Source organism: Lepus europaeus, chromosome 3, assembly GCF_033115175.1.
Source record: "Lepus europaeus isolate LE1 chromosome 3, mLepTim1.pri, whole genome shotgun sequence".
NCBI lineage: Eukaryota > Metazoa > Chordata > Mammalia > Lagomorpha > Leporidae > Lepus > Lepus europaeus.
The window spans coordinates 58,052,647-58,065,264 of record NC_084829.1 but is presented as its reverse complement, the minus strand read 5'-3'; the positions used below and the strand labels follow the sequence as shown (position 1 = coordinate 58,065,264).

The 12,618-nt window shown below is 38.3% G+C and overlaps 1 protein-coding gene across 2 annotated transcripts in view; it reads right to left on the bottom strand.

Annotated features, from left to right (window-relative positions):
• Positions 1 to 12,618, bottom strand: part of PRIM2 (DNA primase subunit 2) — a 333,865-nt gene that overhangs the window by 98,474 nt on the left and 222,773 nt on the right. For both annotated transcript variants that reach the window (XM_062186315.1, XM_062186314.1), the window contains exons 9-10: positions 12,289 to 12,361; positions 7,688 to 7,873 (exon numbers count right to left, since the gene is read on the bottom strand). In XM_062186315.1, the coding sequence (XP_062042299.1) occupies positions 7,688 to 7,873; positions 12,289 to 12,361 (259 nt within the window). The remainder of the gene's footprint in view (positions 1 to 7,687; positions 7,874 to 12,288; positions 12,362 to 12,618) is intronic.

Below are 12,618 nucleotides of genomic sequence, written 5' to 3'. Positions count from 1 at the left end.
GTTGGGGCGCCGGATTCTATCCCAGTTGCCCCTCTTCCAGGCCAGCTCTCTGCTATGGCCCAGGAAGGCAGTGGAGGATGGCCCAAGTCCTTGGGCCCTGCACCCCATGGGAGACCAGGAGAAGCACCTGGCTCCTGGCTTCGGATCAGCACAACGCGCCGGCCGCAGCAGCCATTGGAGGGTGAACCAATGGCAAAAAGGAAGACCTTTCTCTCTGTCTCTCTCTCACTATCCACTCTGCCTGTCAAAAAAAAAAAAAAAAAAAGTTCACTGAGAACACGTATCAAGAAAAACAATGCATAAATTGCAGAATTTCTGTACCAAAGTAAATTTATTTAATTCTACTATTTTGGCAGGCGCCGTGGCTTAACAGGCTAATCCTCCGCCTTGCGGCGCCGGCACACCAGGTTCTAGTCCCGGTTGGGGCGCCAGATTCTATCCCAGTTGCCCCTCTTCCAGGCCAGCTCTCTGCTATGGCCCAGGAAGGCAGTGGAGGATGGCCCAAGTCCTTGGGCCCTGCACCCCATGGGAGACCAGGAGAAGCACCTGGCTCCTGGCTTCGGATCAGCGCGATGCGCCGGCTGCAGTGGCCATTGGAGGGTGAACCAACGGCAAAAAGGAAGACCCTTCTCTCTCTCTCTCACTATCCACTCTGCCTGTCAAAAAAAAAAAAAATTAATTCTACTATTTTGTGAACTCTTTGAATATCTGTATGCCTATATTATACAAATACATATATTTTATACTTTTACAAAAAAATTTTTGACATTACAAACATATTATTTAAATATTTGTAATCAAGTACATAATGTTTGGACATTAAATCAGAATAATGATAACTCATTATCACTTCTTATATAGTTGTATATCTTTTGAGTCATATGTTTGTTTAGTAAAAATACCTGGAAGACAACAAGTTTGGCTACCAACAAAAATGACTTAATATTCTGTAGCTTATTAGAAATATTGTTCTATCTAAAAAGAACCAAAATAGATTAGATTTTTGTGCCAAAAGCATAATTTTATTTTTGGTAGTATTAATTTGCTATATATTCAGCAACATAGAAAAAAATAAGTAAATTCTATAGAAATAATATTAAAATTTCCCTGTATTAGCTTACTCAATATGCCTACTAGGAGTCAGGCACTGTTCTAGGAGCCTTAATATGCAGCAATGAACAAGAAAGATAAGATACCTGCTTTAATGCAACTTTCATTCTGTCTTTAGGGTACAACAATAAATGAATAAAAACACACAATATGAGGTACTGATAAGTGCCAAAAATTCTAATAACATAACTGACTAGCAACTAACTGAGAGCTGCAAAAAGTAGCACTTTCGTATATTAACACCATCTACTGGAATATGTATGCAAGTCTGAAAATTATGAAGATAATTTTAACAATAAAAAACCCATCTAAGTTAACACTGAATAAACATTTTATAGATAGATGGTTACTTCTTGGATACACAGAGGGTGCTGAAAACATTGTAAATTCTTAATAATTAACAGTGAACAGCAGAAATTTAAGTCATTTCCATAAATCACTTTTCTATTCAAAAATGTTTACAACATAAAAGAATTTTGTAGACTGTAATACAAATGCTTAAACTTAATACAAAAATATCTAGAAATGACAACTTTAACTTTTATACTCTGAATATTTACAAACACCAACATACAGTTTCAGACTACTTTAAAGTACAGGTAGCAAATTCTCCTCCAACATTTAAGTATAAGCTCAGACAAAAAGTATACAAAAATGTCTGCAACATGCAGAGGGAAGGAAAAACAGCAGAAGGACACACAGACTGATGACAGTCAATTCAAGACAAGCAGAGCTGTAGTAAAAAGGAGCTAGAATAGAGAAATATTTGATTCTAGGCAGTAGAGGCAGCAACTATTGCTATAAAATATTAGAGACACTATACCTTTTCTGTTGCCTCAAAATACCCAAGTACTCATAATTTATGCTTAGATGCACACAGCAACATAGCTCAAATAAGTTAATACAATGAAGACATGAGCACAAACAAAGAAACCAGAGATTATAATCATTCAGAAAAAATAGTAAAGAATAATTCTGGTTGAAACTGAATACGTTTACCATTTCTTTACTGTATTTCATTTTTTGGCTGTCAGAAAATAAACATAGTGACAGAAGTTATTATTCCAAAACGTTCAAAGCTCCAAACTCCAGGCTCAATACTTAACTCTTATGATCAGAGCACTATTTAAAAATGTCTAATACTCAGCCTTGATAGACATTCTATAAGAGACTCTATGTAATGTTTTAGATCAACAATTTTAAATACCTCATATTTTAATATATCACTTAATAAGTATGTATAATTATTAAATTGAAGAGAACTTATTTTATATTTCATTGCAAAAATATGTGAGAAGAGATCATTGAGAAAAAAATGAACATTTACATACAGACTATGTAACAGCAGAATACCAGTCATAATAACCCATAAATGTAATTTATAATCTTTTAGCTGAAATATATTTGCTGTAATCAATAATAAACTAATAAAAATACAGACTGATATATATTATCTAGAAAGCTAAAAATTATTTATTGATTTTCTTTTATAATAATTTTTCTAAAAACTACTTTTCCACTGCAAAGTTAAACTCCCATAAGAAAGAAAAATTTCCTGGCAAGTTATAAAAAAAGTTAAATACTGATGACACTGATACATAAGCCATCCCACATGCACATATTAGAAGGCAGATCAGTGAACAAGTGTCCAAACTAAAGATACTCATACCATATAATATATATAATAAATCACACATACACACATAATACATGGTTGTTTCTCCAGACAACCCCAATACATTACTGAGAATAAGCACTAACATTAACTGGCTTAACCTAGTTTTCCCTTTTCTCTTACTTCAGAGCACAAATGAAGCTAAAATGCTAGTGAAAAGGTTCTTTCCATTTAAAACTACTCCTAACTTTCTTCCCAGCTCACAAATAATTATCTACTGTGAAGGCTAATTTTATACGTCAACCTGACTGGGTAGCAAAGTGCCTAGATATTGGGTCAAACATTTTTCTAGGCATGTGAGTCTTTGTCTGGATGCAATTAACTTCGGATTGGCAGCTCATATAAGACTGCCCTCTCTAATGTGAGCCCCCCTCATTCAATCATTTGAAGGCCTGCATAGAACAAAAAGGCAGACCCTCCTGCCTGACTGCCTTTAAGGGCTACCTCACTTTATTCCCTGTTTTGGAAGAAACATCGACTCTTCCTGGGCCCCATGACTGCCAGCATTTGGACAGCAGTAACACTATCCATTGGCTCTTCTGGTTTTCAGATCTTTACACTCAGAAAAGAACTATACCATTGGCTCTCTCCAGCTTGTCAACTATAGAACTTTAGAATTTCAACCTCCACAATCATGAGTCAAATTCTTTATAATAAAGCAGACATGCACACACAGTTCTGTTTCTCTGAAGAACCCTGACAGTCTACCTGTTTAGCACATCAAACTCCTAATAAAAATTAAAAAAATTAAATATATGATGATATCAATAGCAGAGCAAGATTCTCACATAGCTTGATGAATAGTCAATTCATAATATACATTAAAACTTAAACTCTCTCTAGTTTCATATCACATAACTTTACTTCCTGGTTAATTCATACAAAGGATATAAATAAGAATTATAATCGATGACTATTATCCTCAGGATTCTGGTTGTAATAACATTCATAATACAGTCAAATTAAACATAATCAAATATCCAATAGAGCAAGATTAAACAAATTATATCACTTTCAAAGGATATATCATATAATCTATATAATGTAATTAATTAAAATTATATTTTCAAAGATTACTGAATATAAAGAAATTATTATAATATAAATTTTTAAAGTTGGGAAAAATACCATGGTATAAAATTATCAAGACTAGAAAGATTAAAATATTGACAAAAATTTCCAAATGGGGTAATGATAAATTTATCAAATAAATAAATTTTAGTTTATCATATTTTCTATAATCACAGCATGTAACCTTCAAAATAAAAAACATGTAATTGAATGCTAAAAACATTATCAAAAACTGTTACTATTAAGTGACTCAGTTAAGAATTTATGTTCAATTATCAATAAGAACTTTGAAAACAAATCTGTAAAAATTACAAGAATGTTTTATAATAAATCATAAAGAGATATGAGCTTTTTTGGTAAAGTAAGTTATTTATTTACTTACTTAATTTTATCTGAAAGGCAGACAGAGATCTTCCATCTGCTGGCAACCCCCTCCACCCCCAAACCAAATGACTACAACAGCCGGCACTGCGCCAAGCTGAAGCCAGGAGTCAAGAACTCCACCTGGTCTCTCGCATGGGTGGCAGGGACCTAAGTGCTCACTCCATAATCTGCTGCCTCCCAGGGTGCACATCAGCAGGAAGCTGGGTCAGAAGAGAAGGCAGGTCTCAGTCCCAGGATCTCTGCTGACATGGGATGCAGGCAAGCAGGGGCTCAGCTGGCTATGCCACAATGCTCACTCTGAGATCTGAGCTTTTTGAGTGAAGTCATGGCGAACTGTGTTCTCCTAAATTCATCATATTTGGGGGCAGGGCCATCAAAGCAGTAATCAGGGTCAAATAAGGTCATAAGGGCGGAAGGCCCTAACACAATATGCCTAGTGTCCTTATAAAACAGGAAAAAACACCAAGAATGCACACACACAGCAAAAAAAACATGGGAGGACACAGTAAAAAGGTGGCCATTTGAAAGCCAAGGAAAGAAGTCTCAGGAAAAATGAAACCTGATAACATCTTGATCTCCCTTTTCTTTTTTTTTTTTTTAATAAAAAAGATTTATGGGGCCAGCGCTGTGGCATAGTAGGTTAAGAACCCTTCTGCAGTGCTGGCATCCCAAATGGGCACCAGTTGAGTCCCAGCTGCTCCACTTCTCATCTAGCCCTATGCTGATGGCCTGGGAAAGCAGTAGAAGATGGCTCTTGCACTTGAGTGGGACACCTGGAAGAAGTTCCAGGCTCCTAACTTCAGATCGGCCCAGCTCCAGCCATTGTGGCTATTTGGGGAGGGAACCAGCAGATGGAAGACCTCTCTCTCTGTCTCTCCCTCTCTCTGTAACTCTACCTCTCAAATAAATAAATAAATAAATAATTTGAAAAATATTTATTTATTTGAAATGCAGAAAAAACAAGGGAAGAAAGAGAAAGAAAGGGAGAGATCTTCTATCCACTAGTTCATTCCATCAATGTCCTCAACACCTGGGGCTAAAGCCAGGCTGAAGCCAAGAGTCAGGAGCATTTCCAGGTCTCCCACGTGGGCACAGGAGCCCACAAACTTGGGCCATGTTCCTCTGCTTTCCCAGGTGCATTAGCAGGGAGCTGGATCAGAAGTGGAGCAGCCACACAACTCAAACGAGCACCCATATAATGGGCAGCACTGTAGGCAGAGGCTTAATTAACACACTATACCACAGCACCAGTCCCATTGTTGGACTTCCAGGTTCTAAAGGGAGAAAATAAATTTCTGTTGTTTAAGCCAACCCATCTGTGGTATTTTGTTATGGCAATCCTAATAAAATTAATACAAGATATAATAAAGTGTTTAAAATTTACTTGGTAAATATTCTTTGTTCTGTAATTTCCTTTAGAAAGATGCAAACCAAATATTATATAATTAAAAATACACCATAATACCACGGCTTAGATGGGTGCAGAAACTAATTCTAAATAAAAATGCTGCTAGCCAGCACTGTTCAAAAGAAAAGAGAAGGATTGAGAACCAATTTTATGAATAGGTTGAAAATCAGCTGCCTGGACTTATAGTGATTACTGCCTCTATAAAAAGGCTCTATGTGGCATCATTTAGCCGAGTGGTTAAGATGCCTGTTACGACACCCATACCCTAATATGCAAGTACTTAAGTTCAAAAACCAGTACTGCTCTGGACTCCTACATCCTGATAATGCAAGCCCTGGAAGGCAGAGGAGATGTCTCAACTGATTGGGTTCCTGTTACTCACATGGGAGACCTGAACTGAGTTCCTGCCTTCTGCCTTTGGCCCCAGCCATGCACCACTAGAGGCACCTGGAGAGTTAACCAGCAGAAGGAAGCATTCTCTCCCTCTGCCTTTCAAATAAATAAATTATAAAAAACATTATAAATATACTCTATGAAATAGAATGCTTGACATAATGGAAGACATTTTAAATTGTTTTACTTTATTTGGTCACAGTACCTCAGTGTCCACAAAACACAGTATGTCCATATGTACATGTATGTATGTATGTATGTATACATACACATTCATACAAAAACACAAGGGTGCTTCAAAAAGTCTGTGGTAAAATGGAACTAAAAAATTAGATTATTTTGGTGTGAAGCTTTCTGAAACGTATGTATAGCTTTTTCCATAATATGCATTTGCCATGAACTTTTTGAAGACCCCTCATACAGCTCAGAAAGCAATTTTAGTTTTACAATGACTACAGGTAGTATGACCACATATGAGAAGACTCCTTGTCAATTCTTTTGCTCAGCACATATTAGATTAATATGTCAGGGCCAGTATTTTGGAACAGCAGTTTATGCTGTCACATGTAACACTGGCATCCCATATGAGCTCTGGTTCAAGTATAGGCTGCTCTACTTCAGATCCAGCTCCCTGTTAATGTTCCTAGGAAAGCAGGGAATGATGGACCAAGTGCATGGATGGGCCCCTGAAACCAACAGGGCAGACCCCAATGGAGTTCCAGACTCCTGGCTTCAGTGTGGACCAGCATTGGCCATTGTGACCATTTAAGGAGTGAACTAGTAGTTGGAAGATTGTTCTCTCTATTGCTCCCTCTCTGACTCTGCCTTTCAAATAAATAATCAAAAAAAAAATTAATACGTGAGTTTCATTTCATCTAAATTGAAGACATTGATCTTTTAGAATTTTCAACTACATTTTAAGAAACATGTCCAAACACAGACCTTTTAGCTTTTTGGTTTTTAAAAAAAGATTTATTTAGGGGCCAGCACTGTGGTACATTGTGTTAAAGCCCCGGCCTGCAGCAGTGGTATCCAATATGGGAGCTGGTTCAAGTACCAGCTGCTCCACTTCCAATCCAAGTCCCTGGTAATCCAACTCCCTGGGAAAGCAGTGGAGGATAATGGTCCAAGTCCTTGGGCTCCTGAACCCACAGGGAGACCAGAAGAAGCTCCTGGATCCTAGCTTCAGATTGGCTCAGCTTCCCACCATTGCGGCCACTTGGGGAGTCAACCAACAGATTGAAGTGCTCTCTCTACCTCTCTGGTAACTCTTTTAAATAAAAAAAAAAAAAAAATTATTTATTTGAAAGGCAAAGCAAGACACAGAGAGAGAGAGACAGACAGACAGAAAGAACTCTTCCATCTATTGGTTCACTCCCCAAAGCTCACAATGGTCATGGCTGGGCTCAGTTAAGTCAGGAGTCTGGAATAATCCAGGTCTCCCATGTGGGTGGTAGGATCCCAACTGCCTTAGCCATCTTTGCTGCCTCCCAGTATTTGCATTAGCAGGAAGCTGGAGTCAGGAGCTAATGCTGGAGCAGGTTAGCATAGCCAGGCATGCCAATATGGAACTTACCGGAATCTTAACCTGCTTCCCAATCACAGGGCTAAACACCTGCCCAACTATTCTGATCTTTCACAATTACCTTGTCTGGGTCCATCTTCCCTTTGATAAATTCTTGCTTCCAGAACTGTAATGCCTGTTCCAACGTTAAGCCAATGCCCTTCAGGAAGAGACCATACTGCATTCGGCCTCCATGGCGAAGATGATGGTTTTCCCGCAAGGCTTTATGTAACTGACGCATGCAAGGTGGGAAGGATTTGGTAGAAAACTACAAGAAAAAAAAATTTGTTATATGCAACATTTACAAGGCCCCCTAAAATATTTGTTATGACTGCAAAGTCAATATAATTGAAAAACAAAAGCTAAAACAAAAACCATAAGGAAGTGTTATAATATTGCTGTGATTATAAATTATTTTTTTCTAAATATTTTTACATTGATTATATGTCAAAATGATAAGATTCTGGATAAACTGGCTTAAATAAAATATAAAAATTTACTTCACCTGTTTCTTTTTAAAAATATTTTCAATTAAATTTTTTCTTTTGAAATAGCTATATATTCATATGCAGTTGTAAGAAATAATATAAAGAGACATCATATATACAATTTTGCCAAAGAAAATGTGTTGCAAAACTATGGTACATTATCACAACAAAGATAGTGACACCGACACACTCCACTAGTATTAAATGTCCTCATTTGGATGTGCACTTATTGCTGAATATATTTAATTATATACAATTTTACTAGAGGTATTGGTTCATGCATGTATTACCGCACCACTCAAGGTGTAAACCACTTCCACTAGGACAAGGATCCCTCCGGCTATTCTTTGAAAACCACCCCCATCTTCCTTCCCACTCCCCCATACAAATGCCCTAACTCCTGGCAACTATTCCACCTCTCTAAATTTTGTAATTTCAAAAGTATTCTATAAATAGAATCATACAGTAGGTAATGTTTGTGGACTGGCTTTTTTGACTCAGCACAACTTCTTCAAGAAAAAAATTCTTGCATCTAAGCTCACTTTTTATTACAAAATATTGTGCCATGGTATGGATGGTACAACAATTTGTTTAATCATTTAAAATTTAATTTACTATTTATGCTTGTGGGTTTTTTTCCCAATTTGAGGCTATTTCAAATAAAGGTGTTACAAACATCCTCATATAAGAACATGAAATTTCATTCCCCTGAGATAAATATTCAAAAGTACAAACTTTGAGTAACAGATGAACTTTTAAGATAATGAAAATACAAAGTACAACATAAAATAAGAGAAATGACTATCAAATGGAAAATTCAAATGCATTCGCTAAGGAAATGAGTATTCAGAAGAAAAACCTCTAGTGTCAAAAATGTAACATCATTGCCCATTTTTAATTCAATGTTTTCATTTATGGTCTCATTAGCATTCTGACTTAAAAAAAAAAAAAAGATGTATTTATTTATTTATTTATTTATGTGAAAGCCAGAGTTACAGAGAGTCAGAGGTAGAAAGAGAGGTCTTCCATCTGCTGGTTCACTCCCGAGATGGCCGCAATGGCCGGAGCTGTGCAGATCTTGAGCCAGGAGGCAGGAGACTCCTCCGGGTCTCCCACATGGATGCAGGGGCCAGAGGACTTGGGCCACCTTCTACTGCTTCCCCAGGCCATAGCAGAGAGCTGATGCGCATATGGGATGCTGGCACTGCAGGTGGCGGCTTACTCACTATGCCACAGCACTGGCTCTGACTTCTTAAAACATGGTCCTTAAGACTTACATTCTCATGTCCCCCATCCTCACTGGTTGGCAAAGTTACTTTATAAAAAAGAGGAAGCAGATCACACTTTGCCTGACTTTGTTGCTCCCTCTTGTGACCATTCAGTTTCTTTTCATCCTCTGAGTAACAACTTCTAAAATCTTCCATCCTCAATCTAGTACATTTAGAATTATATTCTTCCTTGCTAGAACTACTGGAAAGTCTACCAGTTCATTATCATGGGATCATTTCTGTTCCTTCATACTATTACCTGATTATTTTTTTCTTGAACAGTATTTAGTCCACACACAAAAATGAATATTCTATATCCTTAGTATGAATATGAAACATTTCCAAAATGTCTGGTAACTACTTTTCAATTATACATAACAGAATATGTATTGACTAAGAAAACAAGAAGATTAATAAAATGGGGCCGACACTGTAGCACAGTGGTTTAAGCCTGTCATGCTTGCATCCCATGTGACTGCCAGTTCAAATCCTGGCTGCTCCACTAACAACCCGGCGCCCTGCAAATGCGCCTGAGAAACCAGAGGAACATGGCCCAAGTACTTAGGGCCCTGCCACTCATATGTAAGACTCAGGTAGAGTACCAGGGTCCTGGCTTCAGCCTGGCCCAGCCCTGGCCACTGTGGCCATTTGTGGAGTGAACCAGTGGCTGAAAGATTTCTGTCTTTCCTTCTGTTACTTTTTCAAATAAATAAATATTTTAAAAGAAGATGAATAAAATGCAACTTTTTTCCATTAAATAGGACAAGTAAAGGAAAAAGCACCATAATTATCACACTATTATGCTAGTTAAACTCATAAAATAAATTATATAACGAGGGCTTTAACAAGGACATAAATCAAATGCCATGGAAAGGCCGGCGCTGTAGTGCAGTGGGTAAAACCACCGCCTGCAGTGCCAGCATCCCATATGGGCGTGGTTTGAGTCCTGGCTGCTCCACTTTCAATCCAGCTCTCTGCTATGGCCTGGGAAAGCAGTAGAAGATGGCCCAAGTCCTTTGGCCTCTGCACCTGCATGGGAGACCAGGAAGAAGCACCTGGCCCCTGGCTCCAAATCTGCGCAGCTCTGGCTGTTGCAGCCATCTGGGGAGTGAACCAGCAGATGGAAGACCCCTCTCGATCTCTGCCTCTCTTTAACGCTGCCTTTCAAATAAATAAATAATTTTTTTAAAAAATGCTATGGAATCACTGTGATGGTGGAGAAGCAATAACTAGTTTGTCCCCAAGGCAATAAGGAGTCCTTCCCTACAGCCAGCTGGGTTATTTACTATCCCCTGATCACACAGTCATTTTTACTTTTTTTTTACCTACTCAGCTTTCTCAAACAGCTGGCATTGCCTGGTACACCCTTCCTACCTGACACAACTAGCTGAATTGTTCTTTAAGACCCAATTCAGGGGCCAGAATTGTGGCACAGCAGGTTTAGCCACTGCCTACAATGCTGGCATCACTTATTTGTGCACTTGTTCAATCCCCTACAACACTGCTTCAGCTCCAGCTTCCTACTAACATGCCTGGGAATGCAGTAGAAGATCATCCAAGAACTTGGGCGCCTGCAACCCACTTCAGAGGCACCAATTTGAGTTCCAGGCTCCTGGCTTTGGCCTGGCCCAGCCTAGGCCACTGTTAGCCATTTGGGAAGTGAATCACTAGTATGGAAGATCTGTCTTCCCCTCTTTCTATCACTCTGCCTTTCAAATGAATAAAATAATAATAATAATAAAAGGACCCAATTTAGCTTCAGCTTCCTTTGGCTCAATTCTTTGATTACTCTTTACTCATTCAATGACAAATATTTGAATACATAGTATATGTACAGCCTTGAGGAAACGGCAGTGAACAAAGAAGTCAAAAATCCTGTCCTCAAAGAGCTTATACATTAATAGGAGGAGATAGACAACACATCTGATCCCAAAAGCTCTGGAAGTAAAACAGAGATATGGCATCAAGTGTGAATGAAAGAAGGTACTTTACTCTGGACAGCCAGGGAGGAGATGATATTTCATCTGAAGAGATAATATTTCAGCTCAGATTTGAATTTTGAAGTTGGATGCCAGCCAAATGACAATCCAGGAAGACTGCTCCCGTGAAGAAAAAGAAAGCAATGTCTCTGAGAAGGAATGAACTTGGGTGCTAAGAGACAGCATAAGGCCCATGCGGCTACAGCATAGTGAGTCAGCCAGAATAGAGCAGAAAACACAATTAGGATGATGAGTACATATGGCTTTATAGGCCATAAAATGAGCTTGGATTTTAGCCTAAACAGGAAAGAAACCCACTAGTGGGTTTTGACCAGAAGACTAACAGGCATGATAAACAAAGAGAACAAGAATGAAGGCAGAAATAATACTTAAGAGGCTTTGATTGTACTCTAAATAAGGGAAATGGGAAAGACAGAGCTCAGGGTGGGCCATAATGAGATGGAAAAATGACTATGGAAAAGTGAGCAGACAAAGGAATTATAAAGCCAGGATATGGGAAGAATTACCAACATGCATGTGTCAGAGACCATGAACAGTAATAAGGGTAGTACTGGTGCAAAATACCATGAGCTAGGGGTTTGGCACTGTGGCGCAGCAGATTAAAGCCGCAGTCTGCAGTGCCGGCATCCCATATGGGCACCGGTTCTAGTCCCAGCTGCTCCTCTTCCAATCCAGATCTTTGCTACGGACTGGGAGAGCAGTAGAAGATGGCCCAAGTCCTTGGGCCCCTGCACCCATGTGGGAGACCCAGAAGAAGCTCATGGCTTAGGATCAACTCAGCTCTGGCCACTGCAGCCATTTGGGGAGTGAACTAGCAGATGGAAGACTTCTCTCTCTGGCTCTACCTCTATCTGTAACTCTGTCTCTCAAATAAATAAAGTAAATTTTTACAAAAGAAAAAAAAAAAAAAAAGGATATGGAGCTTACCGAATCAATCTGATCTAAGGAAATCTTCCCAGCATTTCCCTGCGTGTTATAATCTTGGCCAGTGTAGGAATGACTGGAAAGAAAAAAAAAAAACTATTAAGGTGAATTGGTAAAATATGTTTGATCATCTCAAATGAAGTATTTTATTCCAATAAAAATTTAAGTCTCATAATAAAGCATTTTATATATAAACATTAGCAGAAGCACAGGCAAGTGTTTTAAATATATTTAACAAAGTATATTTAAGTAACTTACACAAAATTCACACAATAATATATTGACAGTCTGGCTTTCTTGATTGCTAATCCAAGGAATTACTTTCAATGATTA